The 20731-nt window shown below is 36.2% G+C and overlaps 3 protein-coding genes across 6 annotated transcripts; 1 reads left to right on the top strand and 2 right to left on the bottom strand.

The window, feature by feature from the left end:
• The first annotated feature begins 391 nt into the window (after positions 1–391).
• LOC106180637 (uncharacterized) lies at positions 392–4606 on the top strand. Its single transcript, XM_024074492.2, has 6 exons — positions 392–673; positions 1427–2619; positions 3054–3181; positions 3411–3556; positions 3921–4000; positions 4166–4606. Exons 1-6 carry the CDS (start codon positions 535–537, stop codon positions 4409–4411), a joined length of 1932 nt encoding a protein of 643 aa, XP_023930260.2. The 5' UTR covers positions 392–534; the 3' UTR covers positions 4412–4606.
• LOC106180635 (uncharacterized) lies at positions 4516–9050 on the bottom strand. 2 transcript variants are annotated; one of them, XM_013564666.3, is made up of 9 exons: positions 8300–9050; positions 7911–8018; positions 7402–7550; positions 7052–7210; positions 6608–6717; positions 6278–6389; positions 5956–6083; positions 5345–5492; positions 4516–4902 (listed from the first exon to the last, which is right to left on the bottom strand). In XM_013564666.3, the coding sequence occupies exons 1-9, from the start codon at positions 8558–8560 to the stop codon at positions 4869–4871; spliced, it is 1209 nt and encodes a 402-aa protein (XP_013420120.2). In that variant the 5' UTR covers positions 8561–9050; the 3' UTR covers positions 4516–4868. The 2 variants fall into 2 exon arrangements, with proteins under 2 accessions (XP_013420120.2, XP_086864790.1); XM_087008664.1 differs by lacking the exons at positions 4516–4902; positions 5345–5492 and adding an exon at positions 5541–5695.
• A 114-nt stretch (positions 9051–9164) lies between these two features.
• Positions 9165–20721, bottom strand: LOC106181805 (dual specificity protein kinase TTK-like). 3 transcript variants are annotated; one of them, XM_024074489.2, is made up of 22 exons: positions 20595–20721; positions 19748–19833; positions 19494–19645; positions 19164–19237; positions 18831–18937; positions 18440–18583; positions 18112–18141; positions 17035–17362; positions 16596–16739; positions 16183–16446; positions 15279–15445; positions 14521–14896; positions 13990–14116; positions 13687–13764; positions 13256–13410; positions 12689–12855; positions 12215–12435; positions 11675–11851; positions 11270–11369; positions 11001–11092; positions 10751–10813; positions 9165–10598 (listed from the first exon to the last, which is right to left on the bottom strand). In XM_024074489.2, exons 2-22 carry the CDS (start codon positions 19824–19826, stop codon positions 10551–10553), a joined length of 3093 nt encoding a protein of 1030 aa, XP_023930257.2. In that variant the 5' UTR covers positions 19827–19833; positions 20595–20721; the 3' UTR covers positions 9165–10550. The 3 variants fall into 3 exon arrangements, with proteins under 3 accessions (XP_023930257.2, XP_086864737.1, XP_023930258.2); XM_087008611.1 differs by lacking the exon at positions 20595–20721 and adding an exon at positions 19980–20015; XM_024074490.2 differs by lacking the exon at positions 18112–18141.
• Between the last annotated feature and the right edge of the window lie 10 nt (positions 20722–20731).

The raw sequence follows: 20731 nt of genomic DNA, 5'->3' as shown, positions 1-20731 counted from the left end.
TAAAAACTGTTTTTCAGGCCCGTACCGTCTAGCCTAGAAATACAATTTTTAATCAGGTAAATGCCCATTTGAGCTTTAGATATCAATAAGGCATTTCAATTTTTAATTTGTAAATCCACACTATCTTTTTGTTTAAATATTTGCCCCCTTTGTTGCAAAGTTATGGCCCTCAACAGGCATGAAAAAAGCAGAAGAGCCTATCATATTTCATATTTTTGCTGACAGATTCTGAGCCAAAAATAAAATTATACAGCGCCACACCCAATACATGTACAATTTTTGTCGTGGACCCATTATGCATCCCCCACTGAGAGACTGCATAATTTATAATGTTTTTTTTTCGAAACTTGAATCAAGACGCAGCATGATACGGGAATTGCCCCACTTAATTTATGCACATATTGATAAACTTAACAGATAAACTTACGGGAACAGAGGATCCTGTCGTATTGGGGCACCATGCAATCCTTGTGATTCAAGCAATGACCTAGTTATATAATACAAACTTAACGCCCCCTTCTGTCAGCAGTTATCATGGCAGTGAGAGGAAAACACGCATCATGGAGGACTATATTTCTCGGAAGTGGGGTAATATTTGCCGTCTGCGCAGTTCTGTTGTGCCACAAGACTTTAGAACTGTATTCCACGTCTTTGACGCTTTTTGTCTGCACGGGTAAGTCACGGACTATGCAAGATCTCAGCAAACTTTTCTTTCCTGTAACAAGTCAACTTGACTTCCATTATTTCTTTTACTCACGAAGTGCTAATATATCTCTTTTTCCTGAATCATTTTCGGATTGGAAACATTCGTTTTTCGCTATTTTACTATGATAATTTTCACAAAACCATTGACATACTGGTACCGGTACCTGACTTAAGCAATGGATGTTAAACAATATTTGTACTAGACTTAGGGAAGTAGGACAGATTATTATTTGTTCCCACCAAATAATAATCTGTCCTACTTCCCTAAGAATAGGTCATCCCACAACCCTATAAAATAGGTCATCCCACAACATACCCTGTACGTCAAATCTGACAAAAATAATTTATTTAAAGAGAGATATATCGCTGGCGTGTGCGGTTGCAATTTAAATTCTGTATCGCTGTTGTTTATGTCTCCTCTTATATCTCAAGACTGGTTAAATAGAGCATTTTTAATTAACCCTATTGTTTTTTTTTTAAACCTTATTGCTTTAAGGGGGTGCTTTTTAATCGTGATATCACGTGGCATCGCATACCGGGGCAACAGGCACCTGTCACTGTAACACAAAGAAGTTGGCATACTTGTTCCCTACATTTAAATACCAAGAAAACAAAACTAAGAAAATAATTTAGAAAATTGTGTCAGTGATTATATATATGTGATATTTATAACGCTTGTCTTTTAGTGGAATGATGATTTTGTACGCAAATATTTTTCTAGCTCTTTGCGCCACCACTGTAGCCCTATGCAGCTTAGTTTGTCTGGACATCTCTCGGCGAAATCCGTCATCATCACACGCGCTCACCAGCCTCCTGACCCAGTATCTCTTTGTTGTCCTCATGATAATAGTAGGAAAGCTATCTTTCCCAAAATTGCAAAAAATGTCTAAAGACATTCAAAACACACAGAGAAATGTCTTCTTCAGCGTAATGAGGCGCAATGCTGAAACCCTTTACGGAAGGAAATACAACTTCAAGGCGTTCAGTTCTCCGAATGAGTACATCAAATCACACCCTCTGACCAATTACGCACACTTCGAACCCTACATTGATATGATAGATAACGGCCAGGAAAATGTCCTGTCGTCCCAAAAAGTGGTATTTTTCGCTATGACGAGTGGAACCACCGGCAGAAACAAGAGACTGCCTATTTTAGAGGATTATAAAGGGCGCTTCTTTTTCGATGCTGCTTGTTACTACTTTTACAAAGGAGTAGATTACTGGAACATGTTGGCTCTGAAGCGAGTCATCTATGTTCGTGGCAGCTCGCCACCCGCTGACCGGAAGCAGGGTCTGCCGAGGGGATCGATCAGTAACTTTTTAGGGGCAAGCTATCCTTTTACAACTACCCCGTTGTCGGCTCAGTTGGGACATATCAAAGAGAGGGAAACGATGTACATACATGCCGTCTTTGGCGCGAGAGAGCGAGAGGTGAACGTGGTTGATACCTTTATGGCTTCAATGGGCTATACCTTCTTCAAAGTTCTGGAAGAGGATTGGAAACAAATTTGTGATGACATTGAAAAGGGGCAGATAGATCCTTCCCTCTCCATTGATGACAGCATTCGATCTGATCTGAACCAGCGGTTATCACCGGATCCACAGCGAGCAATGGAACTGAGAGCAGAGTTCAGTAAAGGATTTGAAGGGATAGTAAGTCGCATATGGCCCCTTGTTGAGCGAATCGGTTGCATTCGCTCAGGAAGTCATATAAATTATGCCAAGCTTTTAGAGGAAAAATATGCGAAAGGTCTTCCAATTAGAAACTCTCTTTATTTGGCTTCTGAGGGCATGATAGGTTTTTCAATGTCTGCCGATGATTCCTATGTCATGCTTCCACAGTGGAACTTCTATGAGTTTATACCAGCAGAGAACTGTGAAGAGGAACAACCAGACACTTTGCTTATGCATCAGGTGAGATATTAAATAACCATTATATATATTCATTATATACGATTCAACTTAAAAAAATACTATTTTTCCTAAAATACGTCTGGTGAGATTTTGAACGAGTCGCAATGCATGTTTGAAGTGTGTTTTAGCGTATCATTATGTACATACATAATACATAATAACGTACATAAATCGTGCTTGGAAGAAACACATTTTTAGTGCCCAGATTGTTGTGGTTTAGGAGCTTTATAATGGATATTAAGTACTTCGTTTGATTATTTAGTAAATGCAAATATATTTTTTGCAGAATATTAATTTAATGTATGTCCTTCTTGTGAAAATTGCCATTGCTGCAATATTTCAATTACCCAGCAAAACCTTGAACTTATTATTATTATTATCACCATTATTTATTTTTATTGTTTTTGCTACAAGTATTTGTTATCTTTCACCAGGTTGTCAAAGGCCGTGACTACGAGCTAGTACTGACCAACATGCGGGGGATGTACAGGTACAGGCTGGGGGACATCGTCAGAGTGGTCGACTTCTTTTATCAGTGCCCGGTCATTGAGATTCAGTATAGGTAAATAATACAGTGACCCTGTTCTTTGTTTTTAATTAAGTCTTACCTGGCATGCATTCTAAAAAACAAAAGAGTTGGAATAAGAACATCCCTCTAAAAGTTCTGAGAAACGCGTCTCCTTTGATTAAACTCTACAATGACACACCACTTTTCGGGCATCTAGTTCAATGGTATTTAAGAATCCTTATTCCATAAAATTACCTGAGGATTTATGTATGATTGTTATCAGGCTAGGGCAGATGTTAAATATTAAGAATGAGAAGACACCAGAGAGCGTATTCTACGACGCCATAATACTTGCAGAGGCGACGTGGGAAGGCATTAAACTTATTGATTACACGGCGACAGAAAGCGTTGTCTTTGAAAGAATGTTGGGTAAGATTTAGTATATATACAGTTTCTCTACTATATAGATTTAAGTGATTGGTTATTTGTTAAAAAATTCCAGAGGAATAAATGAATTATGTATGTTAGATTATCAAACCAATGTCTAATGCCGACATCCCACAAAACTTAGAAATAATTAAGGCAAATAACAAGATTTAACATTATTACTAACAATGCATATCTAAACATAGTTTAAAGTCTCGAGTACTAGTTTTTTTCTTATTTTATTAAATAATTTCATTTTATCGTTACCATAATTGGGGTCGGTGTATAATGCCAATATAATATGGTATAAATACCTCTTTGTGAGGGTATCCTGTTTTTTTACTTATGATATTTGGGCTTTTTCTAGGCCGTCCCCTGGGGACCAATCATTACGTTCTCTTCTTGGAGGTGGACTGTGAAATTCTGACGCAAAGTCATAAAAATAAGGCAAGTAAAATATATACTAGACTTAACACCAAGGGATAATGATGCATAATAAATATTGTGTACATAAAAGTGTTCAACTTGAACTGTATCAAGATGACAAATAGACCATCATTCACACGTCTTCTGAGTAAATATTTCCATTCCAAATGGTTGATATATTTTCAGGTGGATGAAAGCCTGTGCGAAGTTTTTGACGTCTACCAAACGATGCGGAAAAACGGAAGCGCTGCTGGAATGCATGTTGTCCAAGTAAAACAGGGAGCATTCCAAAAGTTGAAAACAAAACTATCGCATGGCACCCACAACCAACAGTTTAAAATGCCACGCGTTTTGAGGAGGGAAGAATTCCTACAACACCTCTTGTCGGAAATGTGCGCTCACGAAACATTCTCAACAATAGAGCAAAGTTAATTTGAAGGTTCCTTTTTCATTATATCAGTACAAACTCTGCAAAACAGTTCAATAACAATCTCTTATAAGAACCGTGCACGTTATTCTAATTTAACAAATCAAAGTCGAATGGCTTAGTGACATTTATTGATATGGCAACTGATGAAGATTTCGAATAAATGTATGATTTGAAAATTAAAAAAAAAATGCAACAGATCGAAAGCATTTGCATTGGTACCTTTAGCAAGAGACCAGAGTTTTTATACTCAAATGAAAACGGGACGTTTTTTATTATTAAGTCTCTGTCCGTTAATCTGAACTGGATACAACACAAATGCCTGCAATCTCCAATTTCCATGTCACTTGTTGGACTTGTGGTGCATGTATTTAGAGGCAATAGTGGGTCAAAGATCTCGAAAAAACACTGATGAATAGGCAACTGGTAGTGTCACTTTTTCTTAGATACTCCACCACACATTCACTCGAAATGATCAGGATGAAATGCATTGTGCCTGAATCATAATAAGATAAGTCACTTATCAAACTTCAATATAAAGTTACTGCAGCATTGACATAAGCAGAAATCATAAAGGATAGAAAAAAATAGAGAAATTCTTTGATAAGTTAAGAAATCTCTTTGATTATTTAAGAAATCACTTTCATTCTGCCTTTTACACATTTAAAACAATCAGAATGAGTGAGAACTACATATAAGTCTGATACAAGAACTTACATTACCACCTGACTAAAATTGCAGTCTCAACCTGAGACCTTTCTCTATGTAATGATATGGATTGATTAGTCAACAGATATACTGCCATACGACTAGGAATAGTTCTCATTCTAATTGTTATGGATGACTAAATACATTCACTTAATCAGAATGTATATTAACTAATTTACAATCTTTTTTGTAATACCACCACATATCTTTTCATTCATTCATTATCTCACCTGTAATCCCACTCACTAATTCCCCATCCAGTGACTCCATTGACAGTGAACTTACACAGGCGCTCATGGATCCGAGCATCTCGTCCATCTCCTATGAAGAAGTGGGCCTGGTCCACCACTTCACATCTTAAAGCATAGGTTTTCTTTGCTGTGATATGAAGACACGAAAATCTGGTTGTCAAGTACCACTGATAATTGTACTGAGCATAATTGCTTTTTGTGTCTGGCTTGACTACTGTTAGTCCTGGAATTGACTGCTGACAGTCCTGGATGTGACTGCTGTTCAGGATATGACTGTGTTGTCTGATGTTGCTGATTGTGTTGATCATGACTGAGATTGTGTCTAATGAACTAGCACAATGTAATGGGTTTATTGCATTTAACGTGAATGTGATTACAGCCAGTGTGATACTGAAGGCTCAGGTGAGGCTTTGTATGAAATGATGTTAATGAGCATAAAGAAACTTTGGCCATCAAATAGTTTAAGCTTTTAGAGCATTTATGGTAAAACAAGCAAAAAAGCAACTTTTGAGCTTAAAACAGTAAATTAATCAGATATTTAATCACTCCGTACTAGATACAGTGAATACATTCTTAACACAGTCACTAACCTGCAGTGAATCTACAGTTAAATACATCTGGTGGATGTCCATCTTGCCCAAACTTAATGAATTCAAAATCAGTGGAAGACACCATATCTTTCCTTCCATCAGGATGGAACACATAACCAATAAGTAACCTAAAATATGGAAGTATCAATGAATGGAAATCCACTAAAATGGCAAAAAGACACTTGATATATTTATTACGTTATCATAGCAGACCTAAGTTGTAAACTGTATATGGGGGAGAAATGAACATGTCAATTTGGAAAGTCTAATGAGTACTCTACTCTCCCAGTTTTATTATTATTATTATTGACATATTCCTCACCTGCTCATAGTTTTGGGAAAACAAATCAGCCCAAAGCACACAGCTGTCCCGTCCTCTAGCTGAATATACTGTATGCAGTAGCGGTGGAGATCTTTCCAGTCTCTGATATTACCTGTGGTGAAGTCAAATTTACCAGGAAATCAAAATCTTGTTAGATACTTCTTATCCAGGCTTTTCTATTACTTATAAATGGAAATCCATTAATTAGAAGAATGGGAGCATAATATTTTGAAAACTCTTGCGTGATTCATTCTCACTGTGCAAGAGAAACAAAAGTTGAAACATTATCACCCTGCTTGTGTTTAATTTCCTGTCCCCTTGTTATCTTACCATATGAATGGTCTCTCACTCCCTGAACATCAAGTTGTTTCTCTCCCACCCCCTCTATGTGGACTGTGCCACTAATCCTGCCAAACTGTTCATAGTGGGTCTGGTGAGCTCTAATAAAAAAGTATTAGAAATATTGTGATATAAATCATTGTCAAAATTGTATACATTTTTTTCTCGACAGTTATCATATGTCAACTGAATGGTCTATGATTATAATTATAATCTTTTAAAGCATCTCTTTGGAGAAAGAAACTATTATTGTGTAATACTGAGTTTCAGTAATTAAAAAAACTCAGTGAATGCATGCAAACAATTATACCATACTAGTTATTATATTACTTAATCCAATATAATTTAAGTTACACTTTAAAGCATTCCCCCTTGCATGTTAAATTCAAACAAATAACAGCATTTTTTAAAAAATCGATACAACAGAAAACTTACACTTTTAATGCATCAAAGAATGTCCGTGTCCACCTCTCTCTGGCTATGGCCTGAGCCAGAGCATGGTTCTCCATATCTGTGTCAAAGTCAAAGTAGTCTGTGGTAGCAGTCCAGACCAGTGAGAACTTCACATGTTTTACTTCTCCTGTTCTCACTATTCTGAAAGTGATTGGGGATGCAAACTATTAATTGGGGATTTCAGGAATAATTCACCTGCAACATTTAAAACATAAGTGATCGATGATTGTCAAGTAAAGTGGTTATCAGACCATCAGTAAGTTATAGTTTTTTTTTTTACTTTTCAGAGTATCCTTTATAGAATAACTATAATATCTAGACTATGATGATACCTCATATTCCCATCAAATGTCAAGTTCCATGTCTGCATTGGTTTCACTGCTTCAAATTTTAATCCTCCAGCAGCAAAAGTACCTTCCTCTGTACCCTGGAGGGAAGTGTCTGGAAGAGTGGTCAGTTCTAGAAGACCTAAATCTGGAAACTGGAACAAAAAAATTGAAACTCCAAAATCTTCAAGATACACAGGAACACAAGGACAATTTTATTTCTTAATTAATATATTTTTGTTGCGCTGTACCTATATACAGAAAGTTAGCATGGCACTTAACCCAGCCCCAGAAATTCTTTGGTGCATTAACATGTTTCCAGACCAGGTTGATTCTGGTATAACATCATTTTATTGTAAATTTAACTTCAAATGAATGTTGATGGGTACATGCAAGTGATACAGCCTAGCTTTTATAGCAGCTTTGATTTAACAACCTCCGAGATAAAACAGAGGATCAGAGAAAGGAAAGATCCCCATAAAAACTCTGTACTTTGGTGCATAAGCCACACATACCCTGATATATAACAGTGTCTGTACAATGTTCTTGTGTCGTCTTGCTGTAGCACCAACAAAATAGCAACCTTCCCCATTTCCTCCATTGAAGTAGACAGCATCCACTGCCTGGAACAATTATAGCAGACTTTTTTCACAAGAAATTACAAATATTTTTCATTTGCTGGCTACTAAAATCTTGTCAAAACCAATTATTTTTCAGATAAAGAATATAAAACATTTTAACTCTGTATTTAATGGCTAGTATTGTTTGAAGCAAAAATACTCTTCACACTTTTTGATTTATATAAGCATGGCAAATGAAATCAATTCAAATATTATCAATTTGCCAATACAAGTTATTTTTGAAAACAGTCAATAAAAATAAAATTAATATTCTATCTCACTACCTTTGGTTGCGCAGGGGGCAAACTCTGTGCCTGATCCATCTCCTCTGCCGAGTTCCTCGACCTCACTCCATACCCTGCCCTCTCAGCATTGGCAGCATTCCTCCTCTGTCTCAACTTAAGCAGGAGCAGAAATGCATAGTACTTTAGGGTAAACCACTTCCCTGGCTTCACATAGACACCACACACTGGGTCTGGATCTGGAGTCAGGAGGAACTTGAGGACAAGTACCACCAAACTGGCAACTGCTATGTAAACATACATCTCTCTATTCTTTATGCAGTGTCAGTGATTTGTAATAGATTACCATGAAATAGTCATCACTTTTGTTTGTAGGACATAGACCCAGTGCACCAATGCATAAAGCCCTGAGACCTAATATTAGTGGATGAAAGCTGTATTTCAACTGCCTGTCCTATATAATCATGCAGGTATAGCCATCTCGCAGTTATCAGTTTGAATTGCAACCCTAAAAGTAGCCTGAAACACCACTGACATAGTGACTAAAACAGTGCACACAGAGCAATCACGTGTTCTCTGTTATCAGCTGGTTTTGTCACACCCCTTTGCATGGGGGTTTTCTTCCAGTGGACTTTGAGCTACATTATCATTGCTCCTCACAGGCAGTGGGGGAACACCTTCAACTAGGTCAGCTTTGTTTACCTGGCAAACATAGTGGGACCAAATAACCTACATACAAATCTTAATCAGGGGTATACTTCGTACTGAGCCTCCAGTAAAATTAGTCTTATGGTTTTGGGGTAATTGCTCGTAGGGACAGTTTCAAACTCATCCCATACATCTCAATATTACATAAATGCCGATACCAGTCTTGAAGGTTAATCAAAAACAACAACAACAACAGTACTAAATATAATGATATATTTACAAGGTTAATACATATGCTTATATTCAGACAAGAATTTCTGCAGTCACTGCTGCAACAAAAATTAAACCAAATGACATTCTTAAATGGAGATATTACATTTTCGTCACTATATACAAGGATAAATGATTAAACTATACACATTTACACCAAGTAAGTTTCCTTTTCCTACTTCGAAAACCCAAGTTCATGAAAGAAATGAGAGTGAGATTATTCAAAATTAAACTGTTCCAGAAAACATTTTCTGATGGGAGGACAGATGAAGCTTACACTTGGAAATAAGGAAATATAGAAAAAATTCTTCCTATCAGCAACTAGCATTCTTTATTTTTTTGATCAAATATTCTAATATTGTTAAAATGTATATACTTTATATAATTAGTGTGTTAAAAGTTCTATGGGAGAAGATAATAAACTAATAACATATAGATGGCAGCTCCACCCTGTACCAGCTAATTACTTATTATTACAATAAATATTATTCACATGTTCTGACCAAATACTAAGTAAATGGCACTTAAGCCCCCTATACAATAGACGGTGTCCTTTCTGCATCCTGAAGTACGGCCCCGTTTGAGAGTAAAAAAGAAAAAAAAAATCTTCAAGTGCTGACAACTGGGCGATCATTGAGCATTCATTCTGCAACCAAAGTGATGCTTGTGGCTCCTTTCTACAACCACAATCCCAGTTTCATGGTTGCACAAAGGACGCAAAAAGGACGCCGTCCAGTGTAAAGGGGGTTTTATAAGCTGTTGAACAAATGCAAACTTATGCTTAACAGCCAATTTTGAATATTTAGATTTTGTGTTATTTTTTTTTTAATTTACAGACTAATTGACTATATGGTAAGTTTTAAACAATGGATCATCAAACCAAAAAGTGCACTACTTTAAAGTATAAGAACCATAACATGCCTAATGTTACTTTTCTCTAAAAAATATATGGGCATACATTAACACTTCTGCTGATAAATATTTTTGGGAAAGGCCAAGGGTAAAAAATGCAGAAAACTGAAACAATATTATTGTGACATGGCCACTTCAGTCACTCCTGTGTATAAGTGACAGGAACAAACCTCACTAGTACCTTCACATTTCCACAGGAATGTTCCAATCAGTGTTTGGTTATATCATCTTTCCAGGTGATGATAATGTACCTGATATTTCATTTATTTGCACTGAATCCTTTTCATAAGCAGTTTCATAAGCATCAATTCTTCCATGTTTTTGTCAGACAGTCTTGTCTTTTGGTCACTATTCTCTGTGCATACAAGGGTCTGGATCTGGAGACAGGAGAAACTTGATACTGTTTCTGTACATACAAGTAGTGGTAGGGTCATTAACTGTCTCAGCATGTCCACAGGTCTGGTCACCTGCTACCTGGGTGAAGCTCTGGTGGGCATACTGGTGGTGGAGCCTAGAAGAGAAATATGTGCACACCATGAAAAAAAAAAACGACAACATGGAGAAATGGCAAGTCCTGTTATCTGCAATTTGGTTTACAGCTTGGAATAATCAGGGATGTATACATTAGCATTACTGATGAAAGTGTTTACAAACTGTTCTCACCCTTTTCTTTACCAAACTGCTCACATCCAGTTCTTTCCCTGACTGCAGTTGCGCCAGAAGACCCTTGAGTTAGAATATAAATTAATTTAAAAACAATCAAATAAATTCAGAACCAACATAACAAAAAGTTCTTTTAAATAAATTGTTAATATAGATCAAGAATTTCTTAAGTGCTAGAGTTCATCAAAAAAATTCATAATTTTTATTACCAGGCCTCAAAGATTATGTTGATCCACCATAAGAGTTATACCTTTGATATTGCACTAAGACTCCTAGGAGAGTTGACATTGGCCTGAGATAGCTGAAGTATTACCCTTTGTAGACTTTCCTCAGTATGTGAACCTGAAAAATAGAAATATTTGGAATGTGTTAAGAGAGTTGACATACTTGAAATGTGTAATACCATAATATAAGTTTATTAAATAGTTTGACATATTACACACAATATCATAATTTTTATCCATCATTTAAAAAATTAATGTGCTGTGTACTGTGGATAATTGTATATAAAAAACCTACAAGAACTTGGCACAGTATTTTCTTCAACTTTTCTAAGATAAGGATGAGCCAGCAGATCCTCAATTGAAGGACGATCTTTGGGGTCACGGATTAGACATTTCTGGAATGTAGCAAATGTAAAGCATAAAATTTAAAGCAAGAGAGAAATTTATATGGGAGCTGTTGAAATAATTAATTTGTTAGGTAGTGCTAGTAGATTTTATTCTTGAACTGGTAAGACTTTTGTAATTTATATAATATGCAAGATAACATGGAGGAAAAGTAGGTTCAAATGTTGCTGTTAGACAATATTACATACAAATTTTGATGAGTAAAAAATATGACCTCGCACCAACAGCCGATTTCCATCTGTCAATGAATAAAATGGAAGAAAAAATATACAAGAATATACACAAAGAGAAAAACCTTTAAAACATCCATCAAAAGTGCGTCTTCTACTTCAGGGAACTGGATCTCCACTTTGGGATTAACTATAGCCTGAAGTTTGGCAAACTGGTTGGTGACATGTTGGAATGGAGTGCGGCTGTATGTCATGTTGTACAGTATGCAGCCTAGTGACCACACATCACTTTTTACTCCGATCTGGAACCAAAAGTCAGTTTTGTAAAATAATGAAGAAATTGCAGGCAATTCTTTAAACCCAATCTTAAAAAACATTTATTGTGCCAAAGTATATACTACAAAATTATAAACTACATGTAGTCCACAACATAAAATTGGATGGCTTAGTTATTTTTTCTAAGATTCTGTAATAATCCCTTTGACAACAGTTTGATAAAACTTTGTTGTGCACATGTACACTGATCTTCTGGTTAATGAATATATGAACGGCTACTCATGTTTCTATCCTCTTTCAAACTTTTCTAACTGTAATCCTTTCACTCACATACCATAACTTTAAAAATCTGATATACCTGGTGGTTCACATAACAAATATCCACTTACTTTAATCCTCTGCTTAATTTTGCCATTTTCATCTACTTGTGTTCCACCACAGGTGTCTAAGATGGCCTCTGGACTCATAAAGTTCAGTGTCCCTATTTGTGACTCCCGAATAACACTGGTCTTATCCTGTTGGATGGCATTGGCAATACCAAAGTCAATAAGCTTCAAGTTGCCCTCTACCAGCAGAAAATTAGCTGGCTTTAGGTCAGAGTGAATGATGTCTGAAAAGATAATAAAAATGGAATTATATTTATTCAGCTAATAAGACTGTGGAAAATAGTATCAAAGAAATACAATAGCACCTCAAGACAGTCTATGAGAATGAATACAAAAGAAAATGAACACCGCTTCAACCTGAGTTGGCTCGATAGAGCAAGCAGTCTTGAAATGTCAATACCAACTATTATTTACTGAAATATAATACATATAATATAACTAATAACTAAGCTGATCTCTTTATATCACAAGACCTACCTTCCTGGTGCAGTACTTTGACTGCCTGCAGCATCTCCTCCCAGTAGAACTTCCTGAGTGCAGTGGTGATGCCCCCTTGTTTACTGCGGGTCCTCAGCAGGGTGGCCAGGTCTGTGTCTCCACACTCCATGACCACATACAGCAGGTTCTCCGCCTTGTTGTACTCACTACAAAGTAAGACAAGAAGTGATATTGGACTTCCACTATTGTAAAGGTATATAAACACAGAAAGAAAAATGCTATCTACCTAAATGTTTTATTTATTAAACATGACCTGACTAAAGAATTACACAAACACACACACACACACACACACACACAAAAAAAAAAAATAAATAAATAAAAAAATAAAAAAATAATAATAATAATAGCCACACTTTTTGACAAAAAAGTATTCTATCAATAAATGCTGTAAAGTTGCAAATAAATCATCACAAAACTGGCCTAACCAATTATTATTTCATACCTGCCATCAAACCTCCATTTCTAAATTATACTTTAGTGCTTTTATCTCCCTGGTACCCCCTTTTGCAACTGAATCAACAATGAGAAAATCAATTAACTTACAAATCAAACATCTTGATAACTTTATCACTGTATTGCAGCCTTTTCAGTAATGTAATCTCATTCTTGTAGCCTTCCAGTGTCATGTCATCAGCACCCTCCAAGTTCACAGACTTCACTGCCAAGATGTCCTTGTTGTTGTTGATAACCTTATACACCTAAAGTAATAACAAACTGTTATAATAAGAAACAAATACTTTAATAAACATCCCTATTCAAGAATAGTAGGTCTTTTTTTTTACCATTAACAATTTTTCACCACATATAAAAAATTCCCATCTGTGCATTTATTTACTGGATTACAATGTGCATTTGTTTTTGGAATATGTAAAAAGACATTATTATTTCAAATGCCTCAAGGACACTTCCTGCTTTTGTACCTTACTGGACTCCCTTTACCAATGATTTCCAATATTATATACAGTAAACCTTACCTTGCTTGATCCCCCTCTCCCAACCACTTTCAGTATGGAATAAACTTGGCCATTCACTGTCAAGATATCTGAGGGTTTCTGTAAGCATAAAAAGCATTAAAAAATACTGAGCAGTTTACAAGCAAAAAAGATGAACAATTTGCACTGGCAGCACACGAGCTGACAAGACCTGTGGGCATTCAGCCTGATGAATATCTTGTGACAAGAGCAAAATGTAGCTGTTTTACACCTTATTTTTTCTTTGAGATCATGAATAATCTTATATCTTGTTATCAAGAGAAACATAGCACATGAAACACTTACCACCACAGGGGTACAGGCAGCCAGGCCAGCACCAGGCTGGTGAGGGTAAGACGATGGGTTACTGTACAGTTGTTGCTGTTGTGGAAGGAACTGATGACTATTGGCAGATGGTGTGGACATAACATATCTAAAAGACAATCAAAATTTAAAATAACGGGTCTTCTCTTCAAAGTGAAATAGTGCATCATTCTTACAGAGAAGGCGATATCAATATTTCAAATGTATTTCAAAACATATAGCAGCACCAAATAGCAACACATTTCAGATTATCATGTATTTAGATTTCAAGTTTCCATAAAACAGTGAGAGAAAAATATCTATCACTAGGTTTGCCATTAGAGGGTTACCTTACCAACTTTCAAGAAAATTAACAATTTTTCTAACAAGATAAAAGAGTAACAACCTTAAATTCTTTCAGCCCTTCATTCCTTCCTAAACTGAACCCAAAGTGCAAAACCTAGTGGCAACCTTGCTTTATAAAGTGTCAACTTTGGGCTCAATTTGGGTAGATTAAAACGTGCCCAAACTTACCCAACACCATGCTGAGAGGGTGTTTGCACCAAAGGAAAGGGTGCAGGAACTGTCTGTATTGGCAGTTGGTCCTGAATGCAAGATTGTAGTTGAGCTTTTCTAGCTGACCTGGGCTCAAGATAGCCATGTGGATTAGAGTTCTGGGGTAACCTATTAGCTTGGGAGTCATTTTTCTTGGGCCCAGTTTTGCTAGCACAAGATAATGTATTATTTTTCTGCATTTCCACAGAACTCCTAAGTGGTTTCTTAGCCACAGGGCTGTCTATTTCCATGGGCTCTGTGCTATTATGTTCCATGTGATTGACTTCCATGGGTTCTGTAGAGCACTGTTCAAACACGCCACTGTCAGCAGTGTCCTGCCCTTTACTCATAGAACCTATGGGATAAAAACAGAGAAGTTCATCTTTAAAATAATATAATTTTATTGCAACAGGGGAAAAATAACAGACCAACAAATTGTCAAAGCAGACTGTGAGCCAAGCAAACCTGCCACAAGACATGTCACAAGTTTATCAATGAAACACCAACATAGGACTAATTTGCATTAAATGGAGGAAAGCCATTAGGGAACATTTAGCATATCAATAGTGTAAGTGCTGGAGATACCCCAGACTTGAATTAAAACTGCCACATCTGCCAAACTGCTATGGAAAACGGTCCCTTCTCATCTATCTTACTTCCTAAAATCTTTAAACACTTCTTCCACAACAGAAACAATTACCCACAATAAGGAAAATAATCAAACTAAGTTAACCAACCATTCATATGCTGTAAATTAAGAGGTTTGATTCCAGTAAGGCTGCTGTCAATATCTCCATTATCCTCCTCTTCTTCTTCTTCGTCATCCTCGTCCAATCCCTTCCTTGCTTCCTTCAACTGTGGCAGAGATGTTCTCTTAACTCTCATTGGCAGCCCAAACTCTGGCCTGCAAATATTGGTTACAGTATTAGTAGCACATTATACATATACAAAAGATAACCTTCATGCAATGATGGGACATTTATCAGTAGTAACTTGCACTTGAACTGACCATGAAATTTTTCTGTTGCAGCTTCTTATACTTTTAGCCCTGCTAGAAAATGTACTTGATAAAACTGTACTCTTCAAATTTATCTGTTCAATAACACACATCAAAAATATAAATAAAAAGCTAATGCTCTTTTTTAAAAACATTAATCCTACCAAATGCAAGTTGCAGCAATGTGTCTCAAACAATAACAATGAACTTGTTGCAACATTATAATAGGTTAAAGGGATAATAACTCTTCGTATGAGATCTATATTTCACAATAAAAACATTGTGAATAACTCATAGAAATATAATATATTCTGTTTTACCACAAAAACAGCAGTTATAGCTATTATTCTGATATCTGAGCTTGTCTTTAGACCACGTGACCTCCATTGATGGCTATTCTCTGTTAAAATCTCTTAAAAGATTTTAACAAAAACCAAACTTTTTAGAAATAAAAAACAGGGACTAACTTTGAATGTAAAAATGAATTCATTAACCATTAGTAAGTATGGGAAAATTGTTGTTTACTCCAGGAAAATTCATTTTTTGGCTGATACAAAGTTATTATCCCTTTAAACAACAACTTTCACAAAATAATAAATTTACAAGAAATGGAAGTATCTTTTCTGTATATTCCATCATATTACCTTCTCCTAACTGAGGACCCAAAACTGGTTGGTCCAGCAGACTTGCAATCTGGAGTACTGTTATAAGCCCTGAGTGAAGGCTTGATAGCACTGAGTGTGGCAGATGTGACAGATGTGCTAGAGCGCAATGAAGGCTTGGTCACACTGTGGGGTGCTGCATTGGCTGTGCTATTGTGTTGGGGCCTGGTTGTAGTTTTAGAGGTCTCAAAAATCATTGGGATAGTGTCAGAGTCCTCAGAGCTGTTGCTGCTGCAGTTTCTAGTCCTGTGAACACAAGGAGCATATCAATCAATCAAATGGTCTAAAAATATGTCTGAAATATCAGTTCAAAATCCCAATCTTTATGATGCCTTTTTAAAACTCAAACACTAGAAGATATTTAGGTCTAAAAACTATGTGTTTATTGTCATTACCTTATAGATCCAGGTTTTCTGAAACTGACCGTGTTATCCACCAGTACAAGAGGGTTCAGTGTTAGCATACAGTCTGCCATGGACAGTTCTCCTGGTGGATGAGGGGCATCTGGTGTGGAGCTAGAGGGCTGACCACCAAGTTTCCTGGAAACATAATGCACCATTTAGGTTGTTGCACACGACTTCCTCAAAATTTAGACTTCCCACTTTCGTATAGGCTTTTGTGATAATACAAAAAGCAACACAATATGAGTCTTTCCGATTAAAAAATGTTGCTGCATTACAAAAATGTGAACTAGCTATATTTACTGTAGGAAAACAAATTCACTTCAATCAGGTGCTTAGAGCAGCAGCTTTACATACAAACACACTATCCACAATTACTTTTTTCACTTGAAACACAACCACCAGAAAAGACTGCCTAAACACTGAAAAGCACCTGTTATTTCCTGAAGGGGGTTTAGTGGTAATTCTTTCTTGTTCTTCTGGTGTTGCAGGGTCAGCTGCAGTACTACTGGATACTTGACCTATGCTGGTGGGCCTCTGCTGCCTTGATGCAGAACCAGAAGCAACCACATCTCTTTGCTGCTGACTTTGAGACTCGGTTGAGGCACTGGTGACTGGGGTCTGTCCACCACCACTAGCATGCCTTGCAGGTAACTGGTGTCCTTTAGGCTTCTGAACATCTGAACTGCTCAGCCAAGACTTCCTGGCAGGGAGCAATTCGACAGGTTTCTGATTCTCCTTGTCCTGCCTCGACTTAGGATCTGAAAAGAATTCAGTAGATCTTGTTGGTTATCAATAAAAAATTATGAAGCATAATTATGGCAATGGTACTTGATAAATTATAGTAATAATCACATACTAGTACACAAGTCCTAACATGCACATTACACAACTGTAACATCTACTTAAAAGTTTCATTGTATAACCATGTTGGTATTCTTATCTTATCACTTGTTGCATGAAATTTCATTATTCCACAATCATATACCTTTAGATCCTTCAGATAAATTCTTTGTGTATAAAATCTAACATACTCTCATGAACAACAATGCAGCATTTTGACTGGACTATGTAATGAAGCACAGGAAAACAGCCTGTTCTTTTCCATTAGGCATAATAATGTTAAATAGATTATAAAATATATCAAGGGTAAAAGCATTACATAGTATAAATGGTAGACAAGCAAGTAGGTGAATATTATTACCGTCTGCCTGGTTACATGCAATGTACATGCTACTTGACTAAAATTTCTTTTTGCAAATATACATTGATGTAGCCAGCCAGACTGTTAAGAAATGGTTTTCTATTCCAAACTATAGGTAAAATATAAAAAGCTTGTTCCCTGACTAAATCTAAAACACAATGCCAAAGTACATCTTGACAGTGTGTATCCCCATCCTACTTCCGTTAAAAAAAAAAAAAAAAAATCATCCATTTAGTATGTGCCCTTGCCAAGCAGGTAAGCGTGCAAAGACAAAAATCTGCTCAGGTGAAAAATCTGAACAGTTACCTCTCAGTTTATCTGACACAAGAACATAGCCTGACCATGAAAAAAATGTATACTGTATCAACATTGTGTAAAAAGAATGGGCATTTTAAAGTGTTTTTTACTTGGGAGGGGGAAGGTGCAAATCACTATTTTCATTTAAAATGTAAATTTCTTCATCGTTTCCTTTTATCATAAAGATCCAATTAATGCCAGCTTGATACTAGTAAAGATTTGCTAACATTATTACACTTGGAGTGTCTAATTTTAAGTGTCTGGATATAAGAATTTACACACACGTTTTAAGTGAGTTGGTAATTGGGCACTTTAAGTAATTCATTAAAACACACACCTAATGCTTCCTCTATGTCCTGCTCCGACAACAAAACACGTTTATCATAGGTGAAGTTCTTGAAAGCTATGTTCAGGAGCTCTGTGGGCTGGGCACCAACATCTTTAGCCTTTTCGATGATCTTTTTGCACTTCTGGGGATTGCCTATATACAAGAAACAATGCAAGCATGTCAAAATCAGGACCCGACTCTTACAGTGAAATACAATATTCTTTGTGCTGCGTCTGTCCAAAAATAGATGCTTTCCCCCCAATTACTGCTCCAATTCATAATTAAAATTGATCACTGAAATATCTAGGTTCAGAAGATAAGATTTAACAATATCTTTGATGATAACAGTGACAATACAGTTTTAAAGTTTTAAAGAAGGACAATATGTACATATACATACCTTGATTGAGATGAAACTGTGCAGCTGCTATGTGCACTATAGAGATGCCTTTTAAGTTGTACCTAGCATGGTTGAACATGGCCTCTGCTTCATCTGTGTCATATTCACTGAAATGTTATGCAACTATACACTAGTCATATTCCCATATCAACCAACTCTAACATCATTTTAATGATGATCAATGGGACATAACCTACTGATTCCTTTCTTTTTGCAAAGAACTACTGAATGTAACCAATGTCTTTAACTTAATCAGCACCATGAAACTGATCTTATTTAATTTATGTGTCCAAGACAGGAATATTGGTTTAAAAAAGGCATGGGAATACATACGCCTTGAGATTTGCATAATCAATAAGCAGCTGAGCATATGATGTATTCTTTTTATTGCTGTCAAAAGCTATGGCCTGAAAAATCAAAGAAATGTAATTAATAATTTTCCCCAACTTTTTAAATTCTAGCAGAAGTATGGGTTAAGGAGGCAAGTTGAAGTATCAACTTCAGCTAACATGTATATGAATACATTCTAATATACTGACAGAAAGTAACCGTTGCTACTGCTATTGTCCAGATATCCCTGGCAACATAAACTAGAACTGTCTTCAACAGCAATGGACATTTCAGCTTGACCATTAACCCAGCAGTTGAATGGTGTATATGTACCTTCATTGCCTTCTCATATACACTGCACAAATAAGAGTGTCTCCTCTCTTCATCTGTAAACTGGACCTGTCCTTTGACAAATCTGGTGTACTGCAACCAGTCATCAGGTTTATTGCCAAGATCATCTATCTTCTTTATCCAGGTGCTGTGATCTGGTGCGTAAAAAAACAGCATTATTATTTATTACTGCTGTATGTCATAAAAATGTTTGACCGTACAAAAATTCACAAAAAAAGTTAGAGAGATATACCAACCTGTTACTTCTTGTGTGTTTTCTTTTTTTATTTCCTCCACCTTCTGCAAACGGCTCTTCAATGCCTGAAGGCTAGACATTTTGATACTGAAAATAAAGTATAAAATACAATGACCCAAGTTTTAAGTGTCAGCAGGGTTATATGGGTAGAAAAAAGCAGGCAAGAAGCAAAAACAGGTAATTGTGAACTCTTCAATAACTCAAAATAGAATAGAAATAATGATGGTACTTACTGTAATCCAAACAGTACACCTAGTATCTACCATGCTATCTTGGTTAAAATAATGTAAGGAAGAAAACCATAATGGCTGGAAGTTATAGATACTCTTTGCCTAATGTAGACATGAAAAATCCAACAGAGTGGCATTACACACACAAAATAGGCGACTGAGGCTCATTCCCTTGATAGTATTTTATTAATTTTTTTTTTTTTTTGCTATCACTATTTGATTTTTTAAAATCTGCTGCACAGGATTTATATCAGTTCTTTACAAACTTCTTCTTGTGTCATAAAGAGAGGCTGTCATTATGAAAGGATAAAGATTTCAATTTAAAAGTTTTCAATCGAAGAAGGTGACAGCAGAACATTGACCACTTTTTTGAGGTTTTATGTATGAGTACGGTATAATGCTGAATATAAAAAAGCGTTTAACACTTGTTCTTAGGTAAGAAAACTTAAATTACACGAGCAGCAAGTCGGAACCTTGTTAAGACTTGAGTGCAACTTACTGCAAGTCGATGACAACAATCTAGTTATAAGAGTATAGACACGCGTTAATTGAGAAATTTTGTCGACGGGCAAAACAGTCTTTGAAATATATTCCATACCATCATGCATATAACATTACCTCTAAAGAATCACCACGATTTTATCCTTGTAAAGTAAACACTACCAACTCCATGAGAAAAATCAAAATGTCGCTCGTTTGAATCTGATTGGCTAGGCGTGACCTACATACTGACCTTTACATAGCCCATGAATGGC

This window comes from Lingula anatina, chromosome 1 (genome assembly GCF_051362555.1).
Source record: "Lingula anatina isolate TDL-2025a chromosome 1, LinAna3.0, whole genome shotgun sequence".
Classification (NCBI taxonomy): domain Eukaryota; kingdom Metazoa; phylum Brachiopoda; class Lingulata; order Lingulida; family Lingulidae; genus Lingula; species Lingula anatina.
This window is presented reverse-complemented; position numbering and strand designations above follow the sequence as displayed.